We start from the raw sequence: 22,577 nt of genomic DNA, 5'->3' as shown, positions 1-22,577 counted from the left end.
AAGCATTTTGTTTTCCTTCAAAGTACCCCGTTAAGACATATACCAGATCCTCTTTTATGGCTGTTAGTAGGTGGTCCCAAATGTACCACAATAGAATGTATAGGAGGGGGTTGTCTATAGCAGTGGTCCCCAACCCAGTCCTCAAGGCCCAACAACATTCTGTTCTCTATGGCCTGGTACATCTGATTGCCACCCGTTATAATTAGCATGGAACGTGGAGGATTTACCATTCAGAAGCCTGGGGAAACTGGGTGACAACATCTTCAATGGCTATGCTGGTGGCCATGTTGGGTGAGGAACCAAGACCCATACAAATGGAACGTGGGCAGAGTTGTATCACATGTCTATGGTGCACGTTATGGAAAACTGAATGGGGTTTGGCCAATGGGTTCTCCAACAATTTCGGAAAGTGCCAAGTCCTATTAGTAGGTGGTCCCACATGTACCCCTGTTATGACCTGCATAGAACATATACGAAGGGGTTGTCTATAGTAGTGGTCCCCAACCCAGTCCTCAGGGCCCAACAACATTCCAGGTTATTTCAATACCTCCATTGGAATAGAACAGAGAACACTTTAAATCCAGTTGGAGGGCCCTGAGGACTGGGTTGGGGACCTCTATAGGGCATGGTACATCTGATTGGTACCAGTCATAATCGGCATGTAACATGACGGATTTGCCATTCAGAAGACTGGGTAAACTGGGTGACCACATTTTCAACGACTTTACTGGTGGCCATATTGGTTGAGGAACCAACCCCCAGATAAATGGAACATTTCATAGTGAAGGAAAATTTAAAGGGGAAGTCCTAAGATTAAGCTACCTATGCCCAGTATCTGATGGCTGGGGGTCTGACTGCTGGGACCCCCACAGATCTGCTGGTTATAACTTTCAATCTTGGGATAACTCCCTATGGGGAGATTCTAAGCATTAAAGGGGTACTCCGCCCCTAGACATCTTATCCAAATGATAGGGGATAAGATGTCTAATCTTAGACCTCCCTGCTGCACCCGGCTTTCGTTTAGAGCGTCAGGTGCAGCGCCGGAGGCTCGTGATGTCATGGCCGCGCCCCCTCAATGTAAGTCTATGGGAGGGGGCGTGACGGACGTCACGGGATGTGACCGTGACATCATGAGCCTCTGCCCCGGATCGCCAGTCATCAGGCACGAAGCAAAGTTCACTCCGTGCTCAGGATGTCTGGGCTGCCCGCCGCTGGGGACCCTCGGGATCAGACATCTTATCCCTTATCCCTTGGATAGGGGATTAGATGTCTAAGGGGCGGAGTACCCCTTTAAAAACTCCCAGTGCCGTAATACAAGACAATATCTCCCTTGGTTCTCTCGCGCAACTTCTTTTGATCTGGAATTATTGATCTTTTCTTCTAGCTTCGATCTATTCGGTGGATAATCCAGGCGGCCATATTGATTTCTCCTTTCTCTTCGGGAATACATAAAGGGGATTACATTGAACACATGGGACGGTCAGATAATAAGGGGTTGGGGGGGGGGGCAATGAGGTAAAATCTTTGTAAATTGAGCGAATAATCTGAAATCACGATGCCGACTGGACCTGGTGTCCCCGATGGCGGTTTCCTGACCAATTAGAGGGAAGATGTATAATCTCCATCGATAGCAGGGCTCTGAAGACGCCGCGCCGGCCTCGGGGGCTAATTAACCGCTTGTCTCCAGCCAGAAAATGTAATAAAAACAAGCAGATCTGACTGCGGCTCAATAGAAAATGAGCAGGGATTTTATTACCGGAGACGCAACGCGTTTTAAGCCCTGATAAGAACGAAATTGTGTTAAGAATGAGCAACTGTGTCCGTCCTTATCTGTAGCTAAAGGGAACTGTCACCAGGTGGGCCGGTCCATATTAACATAAATAAGACATATATAAGACATGTCCTCCGACCCCATTGTTTCTGAGTGATGTCACACAAAACAGCTGTCTCCATTGTATCTTAGTGATGTCACACAAAACGGCTGTCTCCATTGTATCTTAGTGATGTCACACAAAACGGCTGTCTCCATTGTGTCTGAGTAATGTTACACAAAATGGCTGTCTCCATTGTGTCTGTGATGTCACACAAAACGGCTGCCTCCATTGTGTCTGAGTGATGTCACACTATTAGACAGCTGTCTCCATTGTGTCTGGGTGATGTCACACTATTAGACTGCTGCCTCCATTGTGTCTGGGTGATATCACACTATTAGACGGCTGTCTCCATTGTGTCTGGGTGATATCACACTATTAGACGGCTGTCTCCATTGTGTCTGAGTGATGTCACACTATTAGACGGCTGTCTCCATTGTATCTGGGTGATGTCACACTATTAGACGGCTGTCTCCATTGTGTCTGGGTGATGTCGCACTATTAGACGGCTGTCTCCATTGTGTCTGGGTGATGTCACACTATTAGACGGCTGTCTCCATTGTATCTGGGTGATGTCACACTATTAGACGGCTGTCTCCATTGTATCTGGGTGATGTCACACTATTAGACGGCTGTCTCCATTGTGTCTGGGTGATGTCACACTATTAGACGGCTGTCTCCATTGTGTCTGAGTGATGTCACACTATTAGACGGCTTTCTCCATTGTGTCTGAGTGATGTCACACTATTAGACGACTGTCTCCATTGTGTCTGGGTGATGTCGCACTATTAGACGGCTGTCTCCATTGTGTCTAAATGATGTCACACTATTAGACTGCTGTCTTCCTTGTGTCTGGGTGATGTCACACTATTAGACGGCTGTCTCCATTGTGTCTGGGTGATGTCACACTATTAGACGGCTGTCTCCATTGTGTCTGGGTGATGTCACACTATTAGACGGCTGTCTCCATTGTGTCTGAGTGATGTCACACTATTAGACGGCTGTCTCCATTGTGTCTGATTGATGTCACACTATTAGACTGCTGCCTCCATTGTGTCTGAGTGATGTCACACTATTAGACAGCTGTCTCCATTGTGTCTGATTGATTACCTCCATATCCCTGAATAACTTCTTTCCTGAACCTTCTCCACTATGTGATGTCATACAAAATGGTTCCTCATAGTGTGTATGAATGATGATGTCATACAAAATGGCTGCTTACACTGCATGAATGATGATATCATACAAAATGGCTGCTGACTACGTGTGAAAGATAACGAAATAGAAAGTGGCCACCTCCATTTTTTATGAATGATGATGTCATGCAAAATGGCCACCTCCACTCTACATGAAAAATATCATACAAAATGGCCACCTCCACTCTACATGAATAATGTCATACAAAATGGCCACCTCCACTCTACATGAAAAATATCATACAAAATGGCCACCTCCACTCTACATGAATAATGTCATACAAAATGGCCACCTCCACTCTACATGAAAAATATCATACAAAATGGCCACCTCCACTCTACATGAAAAATGTCATACAAAATGGCCGCCACCCCTCTACATGAATGATGATGTCATACAAAATGGCCACCTTCAGTCTACATGAATAATATCATGCAAAATGGCCACCTCCACTCTACATGAATAATGATGTCATACAAAATGGCCACCTCCACTCTACATGAATGATGATGTCATACAAAATGGCCACCTCCACTCAACATGAATATTGTCATGCAAAATGGCCACCTCCACTCTACATGAATAATGTCAAACAAAATGGCCACCTCCACTCTACATGAAAAATGATGTCATATAAATTGGCCACCTCCGCTCTACATGAAAAATGTCATACAAAATGGCCACCTCCACTGTACATGAATAATCTCATACAAAATGGCCACCTCCACTCTACATGAATGATGATGTCATACAAAATGGCTGCTTACACTGTGTATGAATGATGATGTCATAGAAAGCTGCCACCTATAAATGATGATGTCATATAAAATGGCTACCTACGCTATGTATGTTGATTGTATAATGAAGGGCATCCATCCATAGCAACATATACAAAAAGAGCTGCTTGGAGTTGTAGTTTTGCAACAGCTGGAGGCACCCTGGTTGGGAAACACTGTTGTAGAGATCTGCAGAACATTGCTCGGTCCTCTCTCCCCCCCCTAACAGATATATATAGTAATATATTATGCAGATTATTCCACTATTGACTATAGAGATCTGAAGAATATTGCTCTGTCTTCTGTGCAAAACTACAACTCCCAGCATGCCCGGACAGCCAACGGCTGTCCGGGCATGCTGGGAGTTGTAGTTTTGCAACAGCTGGAGGCACCCTGGTTGGGAAACACTTCCGTATAGATCTGCAGAACATTGTTCTGTCCTCTTTACCTCCTGGCAGATATATAATTGTCTATTCTGCAGACTATTACACCCCTGATCTCTTCTCTACCTCCTGGCATGCTGGGAGTTGTAGTTTTACAACAGCTGGAGGCACCCCGGTTAGAAAACACTGATATACAGTGTGAGTTTATCATGTGTTATTACAGCCTCATACCCGTCTGCTTCCCCTCCAGGCACAATGTAGCGCTGCGCCTCTGACACCCGTCACCGGCGCCATCCAGAAGGCGACATTTTAGGAGAAAATCGTCCTCATTACCGTCTGCAGAATGTAACCGGCGAACAATTAGTCAGACGCTTCCTCCAGAATCTTTAAAAAAAAAAAGATTTTTTTTTTGAAAAGCAAGTTGAAAATATTTTGAACAGCAGCGTCTGTGAAGATCCTTCAAAACCCGGCGGCGCCGCTGTTCAAGACCGAAAAACGCCACTTAGATACAAAGTGCTTCTTTACCGCCCTACAATCACGGATCATCCTCCCACAACTTTACAGTCGCTGACAGAAGGCCTTTCACCATAATCGGAGAAAATTACTTATAACCCGTTTACTTCCCAATACCATTTCTTTTCGCCTACAGAAACACGGATTACCGCCCCTTCGCCACCGTGCCGCTTCCACCACCGTCACTCTGCGGCATAGGCTTATTCTGGTTTTCAAAAAAAAAAAAAAATGAAGGAAAGTAATTCCTGAGAAAGTTATGCGTCTTAGGGAGAAAAAGCGTGACCTACGCATTTCGGGCCGTGAGAAGGATTGAATTGGTTGCGTATATGCACCGGCCGCAACGGTCGACCTAACACCCCCCCCCCCCCCTCCCCCAGCCTCAACTGTGGGAACAGTCGCCTATGGGGTATTGAACATTCTCAGGATCCCTGTAAAAAATAGAAGGAATACGTAGGAATGCTGAGGCGCTTGGCTGCGGCCCAATGTATCGTCCATAAGGTCTGAGGAGAAAAAAAATAGTCTAATATGTCAACAGGGGGATTAGGAGAAGAACGCGGGTCATGTGACTAGGGAAAATCATAACAACAACCAAGGAAAAATCTAAGTTTATGTGTGATACAGTCTGCTGAGTGGGTGTATCTAATCCTGTCATGTGTGATACTGACTGTAGGGGGTTGTATATAATCCTGTCATGTGTGATACAGTCTGCTGAGGGGGTGTATATAATCCTGTCATGTGTGATACTGACTGTAGGGGGGTGTATATAATCCTGTCATGTGTGATACAGTCTGCTGAGGGGGTGTATATAATCCTGTCATGTGTGATACTGACTGTAGGGGGGTGTATATAATCCTGTCATGTGTGATACTGACTGTAGGGGGGTGTATATAATCCTGTCATGTGTGATACTGACTGTAGGGGGGTGTATATAATCCTGTCATGTGTGATACTGACTGTAGGGGGTGTATATAATCCTGTCGTGTGTGATACAGTCTGCTGAGGGGGTGTATATAATCATGTCATGTGTGATACTGACTGTAGGGGGTGTATATAATCCTGTCATGTGTGATACAGTCTGCTGAGGGGGTGTATATAATCCTGTCATGTGTGATACTGACTGTAGGGGGGTGTATATAATCATGTCATGTGTGATACTGGCTGTAGGGGGGTGTATATAATCCTGTCATGTGTGATACAGTCTGCTGAGGGGGTGTATATAATCCTGTCATGTGTGATACTGACTGTAGGGGGGTTGTATATAATCATGTCATGTGTGATACTGACTGTAGGGGGTGTATATAATCCTGTCATGTGTGATACTGACTGTAGGGGGGTGTATATAATCCTGTCATGTGTGATACTGACTGTAGGGGGGTGTATATAATCATGTCATGTGTGATACTGACTGTAGGGGGGTGTATATAATCCTGTCATGTGTGATACTGACTGTAGGGGGAGTATATAATCCTGTCATGTGATACCGACTACAGAGGGGAGTAGTATATAATCCTGTCATGTGTGATACTGACTGCAGAGGGGTGTATATAATCCTGTCATGTGTGATACTGACTGTAGGGGGAGTATATAATCCTGTCATTCAATACCGACTACAGAGGGGAGTAGTATATAATCCTGTCATGTGTGATACCGACTACAGAGGGGAGTAGTATATAATCCTGTCATGTGATACTGACTACAGAGGGGTGTATATAATCCTGTCATGTGTGATACTGACTACAGAGGGGTGTATCTAATCCTGTCATGTGTGATACTGACTGCAGAGGGGTTTATATAATCCTGTCATGTGTGATACTGACTGTAGGGGGAGTATATAATCCTGTCATGTGTGATATTGACTGTAGGGGGGGTGTATCTAATCCTGTCATGTGTGATACTGACTACATAGGGGTGTATATAATCCTGTCATGTGTGATACTGACTGCAGAGGGGTGTATCTAAACCTGTCATGTGTGATACTGACTGTAGGGGGATGTATATAATCCTGTCATGTGTGATACTGACTGCAGAGGGGGTGTATATAATCCAGTCATGTGTGATACTGTCTGCAGAGGGGGTGTATATAATCCTGTCATGTGTGATACTGACTGCAGTGGGGTGTATCTAATCCTGTCATATGTGATACTGACTACAGAGGGGTGTATCTAATCCTGTCATGTGTGATACTGACTGCAGAGGGGTGTATCTAATCCTGTCATGTGTGATACAGTCTGCTGAGTGGGTGTATCTAATCCTCTCATGTGTGATACTGACTGCAGGGGGATGTATCTAATCATGTCATGTGTGATACTGACTGCAGGGGGGGGGTGTATCTAATCCTGTGACTTTATGTGGTAGCCCAGTACGGGAGAGGTTACCCCGCACCCTTTCTGTCCTGTCAGGCAGCCTCCTTCAGTGTCCCCAGGGCCCCTTGTTTCCCCCTGTACATATGTTCTGCAGTGTATTGTATTATAAAATGTGTTGTATCTTTAAGAGTTATGTCATGTGATAGTTACCCAGGAGGTACCAGTGATCAGGTGACCCCAAGAGTGACCTATGGGCTCCCTGCTAGTCTCCCCCATATAACCCCTGGGTGGAGCTTCTCTCTCTTCCGGCTGAGGTCCAGTGCACTCGTCTAGTTTGTGTGTCCAGAGTGTTGGAGACCTCAAAGTCCATTCCTGCAGCCGCCATCAAGTCAAGTAAGATAAAGTCACAGCTTTATGAGTCAAGTCAAGTCAGTCCCTGTCATCTTTCAGGTCAGCGTGGTCTGCATTCAATTGTCCAGTCCTACTACAAGTCCCAGCAAGCCCTTAAGGTCTCTGTGTCACTGGTCACCTCCTTGGGTCCTGGCTGAGCTGTATAGACTTTACCATCTGTCTACCCTCAGTAAAGCTACTGTTGTCCGTAACTTGACGTCGGAGTCTTTATTGCCCCCGTGCCCAGCCCAGGATACAGCGGTATACCTTCGGGTGGTTTAAGGCTAAACCATGCCCTGGTGTCACGAATACAAGGGGTTAATGCCATCTGCCCACTATGACAGTGGTCTCCAACCTGCGGACCTCCAGATGTTGCAAAACTACAACTCCCAGCATGCTGGGAATTGTACTTTTGCAACATCTGGAGGTCCGCAGGTTGGAGACCACTGCTCTAGGGTAACAACATCTGCCCCCATCACATTTATCTTACTTGACTTGATGGTGGCTGCAGGACTGGACTTTGAGGTCTCCAACACTCTGGATAGACACACTAGGCGAGTGCACTGGACCTCAGCACGAAGAGAGAGAGAAGCTCCACCCAGGGCTTATATGGGGAAACTAGCAGGGAGCCCATAGGTCACTCTTGGGTTCATCTGGTCACTGGTTCCTCCTGGGTAACAGTCACATGACTTAACTCTTAAAGATACAACACATTTTATAATACAATACACTGCAGATCATCTGTACAGGGGGAAACAGTTGCAAGGGGCCCTGAAGGAGGCTGCCTGACAGGACAGCAAGGGATACGGGGCAACATCTCCCGTACTGGGCCACCACAATACTGTCTTCCGAGGCGATGTATCTAAGCCTGTCATTTGTGATACAGTCTACATTCTGCCGTCCTCCTCTCCTCAGCCTGATTATGGACACCACTCACAGCCGGCATTAATGGCCGGTTTGATTGCATCAGTATTCATTTGCATGTGATTACCCAGAATGCCCCTCTCCGTGGTTAGACCGTGGCAGGCTATCATTAGGCCGGTATCAGGAGCTGCCAGGAACATTTGAATGTGCTAATAATCAGGGTTTAGCGGTGGGGCTGCGCAGTACGGCGCGGGGCTCATTCCGCCGTCACTCGCCCTGTGTCACTTGAGCACTAAAGAGAATAAAATGTCTACGACACGGAGCGCAGGAAGCAGAATTGTGTGTGACGCGCGCCCGGAGACAGCGGGCCAGGTAATGAAATCCTATGAGCCAGCCAGGCAGAACATGCTGCACTATGTAATGTAATGGAGAGTTTATTTGAGCAAGATGCACGGCAAGCGCCCCTCCTCAACGCAATATAAACGCCGGGGAGAGAGACGGGCGCCGCTTCTCATTCTTATTCTGTGAATGGGCGAGGAACACAAACAAATGCTAAGCACTTATACATAGGAGCAGTATTATAGTAGTTATATTCTTGTATATAGGAGCAGTATTATAGTAGTTATATTCTTGTATATAGGAGGCAGTATTATAGTAGTTATATTCTTGTGTATAGGGGCAGTATTATAGTAGTTATATTCTTGTGTATATGAGCAGTATTATAGTAGTTATATTCTTGTATATAGGAGCAGTATTATAGTAGTTATATTCTTGTATATCGGAGGCAGTATTATAGTAGTTATATTCTTATATATAGGAGCAGTATTATAGTAGTTATATTCTTGTGTATAGGGGCAGTATTATAGTAGTTATATTCTTGTATATAGGGAGCAGTATTATAGTAGTTATATTCTTGTATATAGGAGCATAATTATAGTAGTTATATTCTTGTATATAGGAGCAGTATTATAGTAGATATATTCCTGTATATAGGAGACAGTATTATAGTAGATATATTCTTGTATATAGGAGCAGTATTATAGTAGTTATATTCTTATACATAGGAGCAGTATTATAGTAGTTATATTCTTGTATATAGGAGGCAGTATTATAGTAGTTATATTCTTGTACATAGGGGGCAGTATTATAGTAGTTATATTCTTGTATATAGGAGCAGTATTATAGTAGTTATATTCTTGTATATAGGAGCAGTATTATAGTAGTTATATTCTTGTATATAGGAGCAGTATTATAGTAGTTATAGTCTTGTATATAGGAGCAGTATTATAGTGGTTATATTCTTGTATATAGGAGCAGTATTATAGAAGTTATATTCTTGTATATAGGAGCAGTATTATAGTAGTTATATTCTTGTATATAGGAGCAGTATTATAGTAGTTATATTCTTGTATATAGGAGCAGTATTATAGTAGTTATATTCTTGTATATAGGAGCAGTATTATAGTAGTTATATTCTTGTATATAGCAGCAGTATTATAGTAGTTATATTCTTGTATATAGGAGCAGTATTATAGTAGTTATATTCTTGTACGTAGGAGGCAGTATTATAGTAGTTATATTCTTGTATATAGGAGCATAATTATAGTAGTTATATTCTTGTATATAGGAGCAGTATTATAGTAGTTATATTCTTGTATATAGGAGGCAGTATTATAGTAGTTATATTCTTGTATATAGGAGCAGTATTATAGTAGTTATATTCTTGTATATAGGAGCAGTATTATAGTAGTTATATTCTTGTATATAGGGAGCAGTATTATAGTAGTTATATTCTTGTATATAGGAACAGTATTATAGTAGTTATATTCTTGTATATAGGAGCAGTATTATAGTAGTTATATTCTTGTATATAGGAGCAGTATTATAGTAGTTATATTCTTGTATATAGGAGCAGTATTATAGTAGCTATATTCTTGTATATAGGAGCAGTATTATAGTAGTTATATTCTTGTATATAGGAGGCAGTATTATAGTAGTTATATTCTTGTATATAGGAGGCAGTATTATAGTAGTTATATTCTTGTATATAGGAACAGTATTATAGTAGTTAGATTCTTGTATATAGGAGGCAGTATTATAGCAGTTATATTCTTGTATATAGGAGCAGTATTAAAGTAGTTATATTCTTGTATATAGGAGCAGTATTATAGTAGTTATATTCTTGTATATAGAAGCAGTATTATAGTAGTTATATTCTTGTATATAGGAGGCAGTATTATAGTAGTTATATTCTTGTATATAGGAACAGTATTATAGTAGTTATATTCTTGTATATAGGAGGTAGTATTATAGTAGTTATATTCTTGTATATAGGAGCAGTATTATAGTAGTTATATTCTTGTATATAGGAGCAGTATTATAGTAGTTATATTCTTGTATATAGGAGTAGTATTATAGTAGTAATATTCTTGTATATAGGAGCAGTATTATAGTAGTTATATTCTTGTATATAGGAGGCAGTATTATAGTAGTTATATTCTTGTACATAGGAGGCAGTATAATAGTAAATATATGCTTATACATGGGGCAGTATTATGTGAAATTAGGAATAAATAAGCGATTTTATCACCCTAGTATTGTACCTACTCTCGGGGTGACCTAATTATTCCCTAAAAATAGGGAACCTGTTTACTTCTTCATCACCAGATCAAATCTAATAATTGTAGGATATAGAATTGATTTTTCGGCTCTTTGGGAGGTGATGAATGTATCATCTGGTAATTTCATTAATCCATTAGATGGGGTTGGGATCATGTCTCGGTGGATTACAGTATTTCCATTAGCTGCTGTAAGGTCCCTGATGTCATGCACTGGTCCAGTAGGAGAACAGACCTCAGGACATGTATGGAGCATCAGTCACTGTGACTCCTAAATCAGCGCACAACATGGCGGTGTAAAGAAGATTCGCCAAGACCAACAAGATCTTCCATGAAACCTCAGACAGCTTTAGTCCCAACGTGAGCTCCCCAGTCCTCTAATGTGACCCTAATGGTGTAACTGGAGCCCTGGCCGCAGCTGTTTATGGAGAAGGTCAGAGGTGGGCAGCACAAGACAAGACTTAGTCCCTCATTGCCAAAATCCCAGAATTTTTCAAAGGGACCTTGTACTAGACATCCCTTTATGGTGGCTATATGCCCTAGTCCAGTGTTTCCCAACCAGTGCGCCTCCAGCTGTTGCAAACTACAACTCCCAGCATGCTCGGACAGCCAAAGGCTGTCCGAGCATGCTGGGAGTTGTAGTTTTGCAACAGCTGGAGGCACACTGGTTAGGAAACACTGCACTAGTCTGTTTCCCTTCCCTGTCCCCAGGTCAATATTTGTTTCTTCTCTCCATCTGGGGTAAAGAGCTGTGATCACACAAATTTTCCTTTTAAGGGGTACTCCGGTGGAAAACATTATTATTATTATTTTTAATCAACTGGTGCCGGAAAGTTAAACAAATTTGTAAATTACTTCTATTAAAAAATCTTAATCCTTCCAGTACTTATCAGCTGCTGTATGCTCCCCAGGAAGCTCTTTTCGTTTTGAATTTCCTTTCTGTCTGACCACAGTCCTCTCCTGTCCGTGTCAGGAACTGTCCAGAGCAGGAGAGGTTTGCTATGGGGATTTGCTCCTACTCTGGACCATTCCTAAAATGAACAGAGGTGTCAGCAGAGAGCACTGTAGTCAGACAGAAAAGAGATTCAAAAAGAAAAGAACTTCCTGTGGAGCATGCAGCAGCTGATAAGTACTGGAAGGTTTAAGATTTTTAAATGGAAGTAATTTACAAATCTTTTTAACTTTCTGGCATCAGTTGATTAAAAATGAATGTTTTCCAGCGGAGTACCCCTTTAACCTTATCTACCTGAGTGCAAGTAGGTAAAAACAGAGCAGCTGTCATTGACAGCCTCTCCATTCGTGTGATTGAACATGCCAATATTTCCATAACAGAGGTTGGGCTTTTTGGTATACATCTGTTTCCAGTCATGTTCACATTAGTTTTTCTTTAACATTATCTCCCTGAGTGCAAGTAGGTGAAAACTGAGCAGCTGTTACTGACAGCCTCTCTATTCTTGTGATTGAACATGGCAATATTTCCGTAGCAAAGGTGGGGCTTTTTGGTATCCAGCTCTGATCACATGAGTTTTCCTTTAAAACTATCTCCCTGAGTGCAAGTAGGTGAAAAAAAATCAGATGTAATTGACAGCCTCTCCAATCTTGTGATTGGACATGGCACTATTTCTATAGCTGAGGTAAAGCTTTTCGGTATCCAATCCTGATCACATAACACTGTCTCACTGAGTGCAAGTAGGTGAAAACAGAGCAGCTGTCACTGACAGCCTCTCCATTCTTCTGACTGAACATGACAACAGTTCCATTGTAGAGGTGGAGCTTTTTGGTATCAATTGGTATCCAGTCCTGATCACATCAGTTTTCCTTTAATTATATTATCTCTTTGAGTGCAAGTAGGTGAAAACAGAGCAGCGGTCATTTCACCTACTTACACTCTGGGAGATAGTGTTAAAAGAAAACGTATGTGATCAGTACTCGATACCAAAAAGTCCCACCTCGGCTATTAAACTATTGTTATGTTCAGTCACAAGAATGGAGAGGCTGTCACATACAGCTGCTTTGCTTTCACCTACTTGCACTTAAGGAGGTAATGTTAAAGGAAATTTCACATAATCAAGACTGGATACTGCTGTATAGCAAAAAGCCCCACCTCTGCTATGGAACTATTGCCATGTCCAATAACAACAATGAAGAGGCTGTCAATGAATGCTACTCTGTTTTCACCTACTTGCACTTAGAGAGGTAATGTTAAAGGAAATCGCACATAATCAAGACTGGATACTGCTGTATAGCAAAAAGCCCCACCTCTACTATGGAACTATTGCCATGTCCAATAACAACAATGAAGAGGCTGTCAATGAATGCTACTCTGTTTTCACCTACTTGCACTTAGAGAGGTAATGTTAAAGGAAATCTCACATAATCAAGACTGGATACTGCTGTAGAGCAAAAAGCCCCACCTCAGCTATGGAACGGTTTTCATGTCCAGTCACAACAATAGAGATGCTGTCAATGAATGCTGCTTTGTTTTCACCCACTTGCACTCAGGGAGATAAATTTAAAGGAACATTTATGTCAACAGGACTGGAAACCAATGTATACCAAAAAGCCCTACCTCTGGTATAGAACTATTGCCATGTCCAATAACAATAATGGAGAGTCTGTCAATGAATTCTACTCTGTTTTCACCTACTTGCACTTAGGGAGGTAATGTTAAAGGAAATCTCACATAATCAAGACTGGATACTGCTGTAGAGCAAAAAGCCCCACCTCTACTATGGAACGGTTTCCATGTCCAGTCACAACAATGGAGAGGCTGTCAATGAATGCTGCTTTGTTTTCACCCACTTGCCCTCAGGGAGATAAATTTAAAGGAACATTTATGTAAACAGGACTGGAAACCAATGTATACCAAAAAGTCCCACCTCTGCTATGGAACTATTGCCATGTCCAGCCATAACAATGGAGAGGCTGTCAATGAATGCTACTCTGTTTTCACCTACTTGCACTCAGGGAGATGAGTTTAAAGGAAAAAACTCATGTAACCAGGACTGGAAACCAATGCATACCAAAAAGCTCCACCTCTGCTATGGAGACCCATCCCGGCTATGTCTGTAGATCAGTTTTTCCCAACTGGGGTGCCTCCAGCTGTTGCAAAACTACAACTCCCAGCATGTCCGGGCATGCCGGGAGTTGTAGTTTTGCAACAGCTGGAGGCAACCTGGTTGAGAAACACTGGTGTAGATGAACAACCCACGCATTGCATCACGGCCTTGACTGTACATAACCGCCTCAGCTCTGCTACACATCTTAAGTACCCTAATAACGCGCTGTTTCAGTACCGAGCCGCGCTGTAAACCCCCCCCCATAGAGAATATCCAATTAAATACATGCATCTCGTCCAACGCGCCAGACACCGCTCTACCGTCTCCTGCAAATTTTGGAGAACAATTTTGCTTCAATTTGGGCCTTGGAAAATGGCTTGAAATTAGTATCCAGGGGGAGGGGCCGGCACGCTTTTAGGGTTAATTTTCTCTCCATTTCCTTCCATCTGCCGGGTAATAATTGGGCGCTATTTTCTACACTACTTCGCTCCCCATCGGCTCCACGTGCCACGCTCATCACACCGTGAGGATGTCACCAACAGGAAACCTCAGCCGCTCTCTCTCCCTCGGCCCAGGCATGTCCCCCCCCCCGGGTGCAGACGCTTTTAATGGCAGCCGGTTGGGACTCGGTGGGACCTAGCAGAAAATTACCCTTCGTACAAAGAGCTGCTGAAAGATCTGCTGATGTCCCCGTCGCGTTTTGCCGCCTCATCATTTCCGTCGCCGCTGCAGAACTGGAGCCCGAAAGAAGAAAAGCTACATTACATAATGGGGCACGATGGGCTGCAGAGCATCGCTCTCTTCATAGTCTGCATAAGGGTCTTTTTTTTTTTTATAGCGCTCTTTATAGAGATCTGCAGAACATTGCGCCGCCCTCTCTGATTCCTGACAGGTACTTAGTGATATGTTCTGCAGATTATCATGCCGTTGCAGAACATTGCTCTGTTCTCTCTACTTCCTCACAGATAGTGATTTATCCTGCAGATTATTACCCTCTAGAGCAGTGTTTTCCAACCAGGGTGCCTCCAAGCTGTTGCAAAACTACAACACCCAGCATGCCCGGACAGCCTTTGGCTGTCCGGGCATGCTGGGAGTTGTAGTTTTGCAACAGCTGGAGGCACCCTCGTTGGGAAACACTGCTGTAGAGATCTGCAGAAAGCTGCTCTGTCCACTAAACCTCCTCAAAGATACATAGTGATATACTCTGCAGATTATTACATCTGCAGAATATTGCTCTCTATTGCTGAGAGATGCATACTAATATATATTCTGCAGATTATTACACAATTTAGCTATCTATCTATCTATATATATATGCAGAATTTTGCAATGTCCTCGGTACAGAATATTACACTTAGAAATATTCTGCAGACTATTACACCTCTAATCTCTATAGAGATCCTAAATATCTGCAGAACATTGCTCTGTCCTCTCTACCTCCTGGCTGGTACCTAGTGACATATTCTGCAGATTATTACACTATTGACTGCTATAGAGATCTGCAGAACATTGCTCTGCTTTCTCTACCTCCCGGCAGATACCACTGACCTCTCTAGAGATCTGCAGAACATTTCTCCTTCCTAGGGATATATACTCCAGATTATTACACTATTGACTACGATAAAGATCTGCAAATTATTGCTCTGTCCTTTATACCCCCAACAGATATAAATGAAATATGCTGCAGATGATCACACTGTTGACTTCACCTGAGCTCTGCAGATGATTGCTCTGTCCTCTCTGCCCCAGATAGATACATAATAATATGTTCTGCAGACTATTACTCCACTAAGCTCTGCAGATCATTTCTCTGTCCTCTCTACCCCTGACAGATACATAATAATATATTCTGCAGACTATTACTCCGCTGAGCTCTGCAGATGATTGCTTTATCCTCTCTACCCCCTGACAGATACATAATATATTCTGCAGACTATTACTCTGCTGAGCTCTGCAGATGATTGCTCTGTCCTCTCTACCCCCTGACAGATACATAATATATTCTGCAGACTATTACATCGCTGAGCTCTGCAGATGATTGCTCTGTCCTCTCTATCCCCTGACAGATACATAATAATATATTCTGCAGACTATTACTCCGCTGAGCTCTGCAGATGATTGCTTTATCCTCTCTACCCCCTGACAGATACATAATATATTCTGCAGACTATTACTCCGCTGAGCTCTGCAGATGATTGCTCTGTCCTCTCTATCCCCTGACAGATACATAATAATATATTCTGCAGACTATTACTCCGCTGAGCTCTGCAGATGATTGCTTTATCCTCTCTACCCCCTGACAGATACATAATATATTCTACAGACTATTACTCTGCTGAGCTCTGCAGATGATTGCTCTGTCCTCTCTACCCCCTGACAGAGACATAATATATTCTGCAGACTATTACTCTGCTGAGCTCTGCAGATGATTGCTCTGTCCTCTCTACCCCCTGACAGAGACATAATATATTCTGCAGACTATTACTCCGCTGAGCTCTGCAGATCATTGCTTTATCCACTCTACCTCTTGACAGATACATAACATATTCTGCAGACTATTACTCCACTGAGCTCTGCAGATCATTGCTTTATCCACTCTACCCCTTGACAGATACATAATATATTCTGCAGACTATTACTCCGCTGAGCTCTGCAGATCATTGCTTTGTCCACTCTACCCCTTGACAGATACATAATAATATATTCTGCAGACTATTACTCCGCTGAGCTCTGCAGATCATTGCTTCGTCCACTCTACCCCTTGACAGATACATAATAATATATTCTGCAGACTATTACTCCACTGAGCTCTGCAGATCATTGCTTTGTCCACTCTACCCCCTGACAGATACATATATTCTGCAGACTATTACTCCGCTGAGTATATATATCATTGATCATTGCTTTATATCAGATCATTGCTTTATCCACTCTACCCCTTGACAGATACATAATATATTCTGCAGACTATTACTCCGCTGAGCTCTGCAGATCATTGCTTTGTCCACTCTACCTCTTGACAGATACATAACATATTCTGCAGACTATTACTCCACTGAGCTCTGCAGATCATTGCTTTATCCACTCTACCCCTTGACAGATACATAATATATTCTGCAGACTATTACTCCGCTGAGCTCTGCAGATCATTGCTTCGTCCACTCTACCCCCTGACAGATACATAATAATATATTCTGCAAACTTTTATTCAACTGAGCTCTGCAGATCATTGCTTTGTCCACTCTAATATATTCTGCAGACTATTACACCGCTGACAGCACGAGAGCCGTGCAGATCATTGTACTGTTCCTGCCCATTACACATGCGATCTGCGATCCGCCTATAAGACATGCACAATTAAGCGTTATTGCGGTCTCTAAACAAACAAGTCGTCTTCCTTTGTGCCGGCGAATGGGATAAGTGCGGGTTGTCACGGCGGACGTCTCACAGAGGACTCGCGCCTTCTGTTTCCTCCGAATGATGAAGAGAGGCGGGCGGTCAAGTGGGATAGGAGAGCGGAGGAGGGGCAGTCCGCCGGTAATAAATACACTTTACATGGAGACATGGCATCAGATCGGATCAACATTCCTATTAATCAGGCCTCGCGCTTCCCCGATCCGGGTTCAGGAGGTCCAGCGTATTAACCGTCTACGGAGACAAAATGATGCCGCGTGAAATTAAACCTGACACGTGTAGTTTTATTTAGAGATAAATGATTCCGATATGATGTACGCGCTGTGTCAGCGATGGGGGCGCAATGCTGACGACATTACATATAGATATATACAGTCATGGGCATAAATCTTGGCACCCCTGAAATGTATCTAGAAAATGAAGTATTTCTCCCAGGAAAGGATTGCAGTAACACGTTTTGCTATACACATGATTATTCCCTTTGTGTGTATTGGAACTAAACCAAAAAAGGAGGAAAAAAGCAAATTGGACATAATGTCACCAAACTCCAAAAATGGTCTGGACAAAATTATTGGCACCCTTAACTGAATATTTGGTTGCACACCCTTTGGAAAAAATAAGTCAAATCAGTGTCTTCCTATAACCATCAATAAGCTTCTTACACCTCTCAGCCGGAATGTTGGACCACTCTTCCTATAACCATCAATAAGCTTCTTACACCTCTCAGCCGGAATGTTGGACCACTCTTCCTATAACCATCAATAAGCTTCTTACACCTCTCAGCCAGAATGTTGGACCACTCTTCCTATAACCATCAATAAGCTTCTTACACCTCTCAGCCGGAATGTTGGACCACTCTTCCTATAACCATCAATAAGCTTCTTACACCTCTCAGCCGGAATGTTGGACCACTCTTCCTATAACCATCAATAAGCTTCTTACACCTCTCAGCCGGAATGTTGGACCACTCTTCCTATAACCATCAATAAGCTTCTTACACCTCTCAGCCGGAATGTTGGACCACTCTTCCTATAACCATCAATAAGCTTCTTACACCTCTCAGCCGGAATGTTGGACCACTCTTCCTATAACCATCAATAAGCTTCTTACACCTCTCAGCCGGAATGTTGGACCACTCTTCCTATAACCATCAATAAGCTTCTTACACCTCTCAGCTGGAATGTTGGACCACTCTTCCTATAACCATCAATAAGCTCCTTACACCTCTCGGCCGGAATGTTGGACCACTCTTCCTATAACCATCAATAAGCTCCTTACACCTCTCGGCCGGAATGTTGGACCACTCTTCCTATAACCATCAATAAGCTTCTTACACCTCTCAGCCGGAATGTTGGACCACTCTTCCTATAACCATCAATAAGCTTCTTACACCTCTCAGACGGAATGTTGGACTCTTCCTTTACAAACTGCTCCAGGTCTCTTATTGGACGGCGCCTTTTCCCAACAGTAATTATAAGATCTCTCCACAGGTGATCAATGGGATTTAGATCTGGACTCATTGCTGCCACTTCAGAACTCTCCAGCGCTTTGTTCTCATCCATTTCTGGGGGCATTTTGGTGTATGTTTGGGGTCATTGTCCTGCTGGAAGACCCAAGATCTTGGACACAAACCCAGCTTTCCGACACTGGGCTGTACAGTGCGACCCAAAATCCATTGGTAATCCTCAGATTTCATGATGTCTTGTACACATTCAAGGCCCCCAGTGCCAGAGGCAGCAAAACAACCCAAAACATCACTGACCTCCACCATATGTCACTGTAGGTACTGTGTTCTTTTCTTTGTAGGCCTCATTCCGTTTTCAGTAAACAGTAGAATGCGCTTTACCAAAAAGCTCTATCTTGGTCTCATTTGTCCACAAGACATTTCCCAGAAGGATTTTGGCTTACTCAAGTTCATTTTGGCAAAATGTAGTCTTGTTTTTTTATGTCCCTGTGTCAGCAGTGGGGTCCTCCTGGGTCTCCTCCATAGTGGGGTCCTCCTGGGTCTCCTCCATAGTGTTTAATTTAATTTAAAGGTCAACGGATAGTTCGCGCTGACACTGATGCTCCCTGAGCCTGCAGGACAGCTTGAATATCTTTGGAACTTGTTTGGGGCTGCTTATCCACCATCCGGACTATCCTGCGTTGACATCTTTCATCAAGTTTTCTCTTCCGTCCACACCCAGGGAGATTAGCTACAGCGCCATGGGTTGTAAACTTCTTGATAATGTTGCGCACTGTGGACAAAGGCAAATCTAGATCTCTGGAGATGGACTTGTAACCTTGAGATTGTTGATATTTTTCCGCAATTTTGGTTCTCAAGTCCTCAGACTGTTCTCTTCTACTGTTTCTGTTGTCCGTACTTAGTGTGGCACACACAGACACACAATGCAAAGACTAAGTGAACTTCTCTCCTTTTTATCTGCTTTCAGGTGTGATTGTAATATTGCCCACACCTGTTACTTGCCCCAGGTGAGTATAAAGGAGCATCACATGCTTGAAACAATCTTATTTTTCCACAATTTTGAAAGGGTGCCATTAATTGTGTCCGCCCATTTTTGGAGTTTGGTGACATTATGTCCAATTTGCTTTTTTTCTCCCTTTTTTGGTTTAGTTCCAATACACACAAAGGGAATAAACATGTGTATAGCAAAACATGTGTTACTGCAATCCTTTCCTGTGAGAAATACCTAATTTTGCTAAAAAATTCCAGGGGTGCCGACATTTATGGCCATGACTGTGTATATAAATATACAGTAAGGGGTAAGAGGGGGATTGGTAGGATATCAATAACCATTACTATTTACCAACCTCTCATGCCTAGGGTCCCCACCTTTCTTGCAAAAAAATACCAGCCATGCTAATTTACATAATTAATTATATATGCGTGACATCACAGGATACACATATGCAGGTGAAATTTTGTCCTATTCTGACCCCTATAACTTTTTTATTTCTCCTTATACGGGGCCTGTATGAGGGTCATTTTTTGCGCCCCGATCTGTAGTTTTTGTTTTGATGTGACTTTTTGATGGCTTATTTTTTTAATTAAATTTGGAATTTGCAGTTAGTTACTAACTACAACTCCCAGCATGCCCTGATACAGCCTGTGGCTCAGCAACTGCCCCAAACGAAAACTACAACCCCCAGCATGTTGGACTATATAGTAGTATATAGTATAGGTCAGGGTTTCCCAACCAGGGGTGCCTCCAGCTGTTGCAAAACTACAACTCCCAGCATGTTGGACAATATAGTAGTATTTAGTATAGGTCAGTGTTTCCCAAACAGGGGTGCCTCCAGCTGTTGCAAAACTACAACTTCCAGCATGCTGGGAGTTGTAGTTTTGCAACAGCTGGAGGCTTGCTGGTTGAAAAACACTGGTATAGTATATGGTGCAACATTTCGGGAGTTGGAGGATTGGTTGGATGAATACCGGCCATTGGATTGCCGGTGTTTTTTATATAAAAATACTGTCAGGGTTTGCCAAAAACCCAGCTGTGCCCGCAAAATGCCAGCCAGGTGGCAACCCTACTCATTCCCAATAAGAGTGCAATTCACATTGTCCCATACCAAGGCCAGATGTAAGACCACCATGGTGCTCCGTAGTAGAGAGAACCATACTGTGCCCATAACCAGTGCTGTCAAAGGGACCAAGAGACTGCCAGTCTGTCTGGAGGTCCCGGGTGCTTTCATTCGGTGGCCACAGCCATGATTGGTAAACCCTGAGGTTATCACGTGCCTAATTTTACTAGAGTAGGTGGGCACATTTGTGTCATGACTGTTCGGATACAAACCGTTAACTTATAGCAGAGATACAGAGTATTGTATATGGTACCAGGCTCGGTAAGGTGAGGAGCATAAGGATTGCCACCATGTGCCATACGCCATCCACTCCGACCTCATGTGCTTGTGTTGTGTTCTCTCTGCAGAGCCTCTTGGTTCATAATGAATATCCCCTAATACCCGGACACCTCCCTCTCGCTTCGGCTACTTTCGGAAGAGGATAAGAATGTCCCACCTGTTTCCTGCTCTGGTTCTCCTCCTCAGATGTCTGCTGTCCTCCTCACTCGTGTTCCCAAAAGACCTGAGTCCTCTTAGAACCATCGATAGCGGAAGTAAGTAGGGATGTCACGATACCATTTTCATATATGTCTATGGATGCCCATGGTTGTCAGGACACAGTCATACATGGGTTAGAGACTTTTTTTTGAGGACGTGGAACCTTCTTCTAGGGAAGTCTTGATACCAGTATCGGTATCGGGACATCCTTAAAAGTAAGTTCCACGTTCTTAAAAAACAAAAAGTCTCTAACCCATGTATGACTGTCCCCTGACAACCATGGGCATCCATCGAGCCATCATTTAGGTTCTCAAAAGTTATCTACTTGTTCTTAGCTACATTGGGCAATTCATATATACCTTATACATATGAGTGGAGGGTAGAGATGGTGGTAAAGATGGAGGGTATGGGTAGAGGGTATAGATGGAGGGTATGGATGGAGGGTATAGATGGAGGGTATGGGTAGAGGGTATAGATGGAGGGTATGGATGGAGGGTATAGATGGAGGGTATGGATGGAAGGTATTGGTAGAGGGTATAGATGGAGTGTATGGATAGAAGGTATAGATGGAGGGTATGGGTAAAGGGTATGGATGGAGGGTATAAATGGAGGGTATGGGTGGAGGGTATAGATGGAGGGTATGGATGGAGGGTATGGATGGAAGGTATAGATGGAGGGTATGGGTAGAGGGTATAGATGGAGGGTATGGATGGAGGGTATAGATGGAGGGTATGGGTGGAGGGTATGGGTAGAGGGTATAGATGGAAGGTATGGATGGAGGGTATGGGTAGAGGGTATGGATGGAGGGTATAGAAGGAGGGTATGGATGAAATAGATGGAGGGTATGGGTAGAGGGTATGGATGGAGGGTATAGGTGGATAGTATAGATGGAGGGTATGGGTAGAGGGTATGGATGGAGGGTATGGGTAGAGGGTATGGTTGGAGGGTATGGATGGAGGGTATGGGTAGAGGGTATGGATGGAGGGTATGGGTAGAGGGTATAGATGGAGGGTATGGGTAGAGGGTATAGATGGAGGGTATGGGTAGAGGGTATGGATGGAGGGTATGAGTGGAGGGTATGGATGGAGGGTATAGGTGGAGGGTATATGTGGAGGGTATGGGTAGAGGGT

At 43.4% G+C, this 22,577-nt stretch overlaps 1 protein-coding gene across 4 annotated transcripts in view; it reads left to right on the top strand.

Annotated features, from left to right (window-relative positions):
• Positions 1-22,577, top strand: part of LOC130306386 (semaphorin-6D-like) — a 214,362-nt gene that overhangs the window by 115,185 nt on the left and 76,600 nt on the right. For all 4 annotated transcript variants that reach the window (XM_056552095.1, XM_056552093.1, XM_056552094.1 and 1 more), the window contains exon 3: positions 21,318-21,503. In XM_056552095.1, the coding sequence (XP_056408070.1) occupies positions 21,398-21,503 (106 nt within the window). In that variant the 5' untranslated portion in view covers positions 21,318-21,397. The remainder of the gene's footprint in view (positions 1-21,317; positions 21,504-22,577) is intronic.

This window comes from Hyla sarda, unplaced genomic scaffold (genome assembly GCF_029499605.1).
Source record: "Hyla sarda isolate aHylSar1 unplaced genomic scaffold, aHylSar1.hap1 scaffold_137, whole genome shotgun sequence".
In the NCBI taxonomy this organism is placed as follows: Eukaryota; Metazoa; Chordata; class Amphibia; order Anura; family Hylidae; genus Hyla; species Hyla sarda.
Note: the sequence above shows the minus strand (reverse complement) of the source record. Positions and strands in the feature narration are given on the sequence as shown.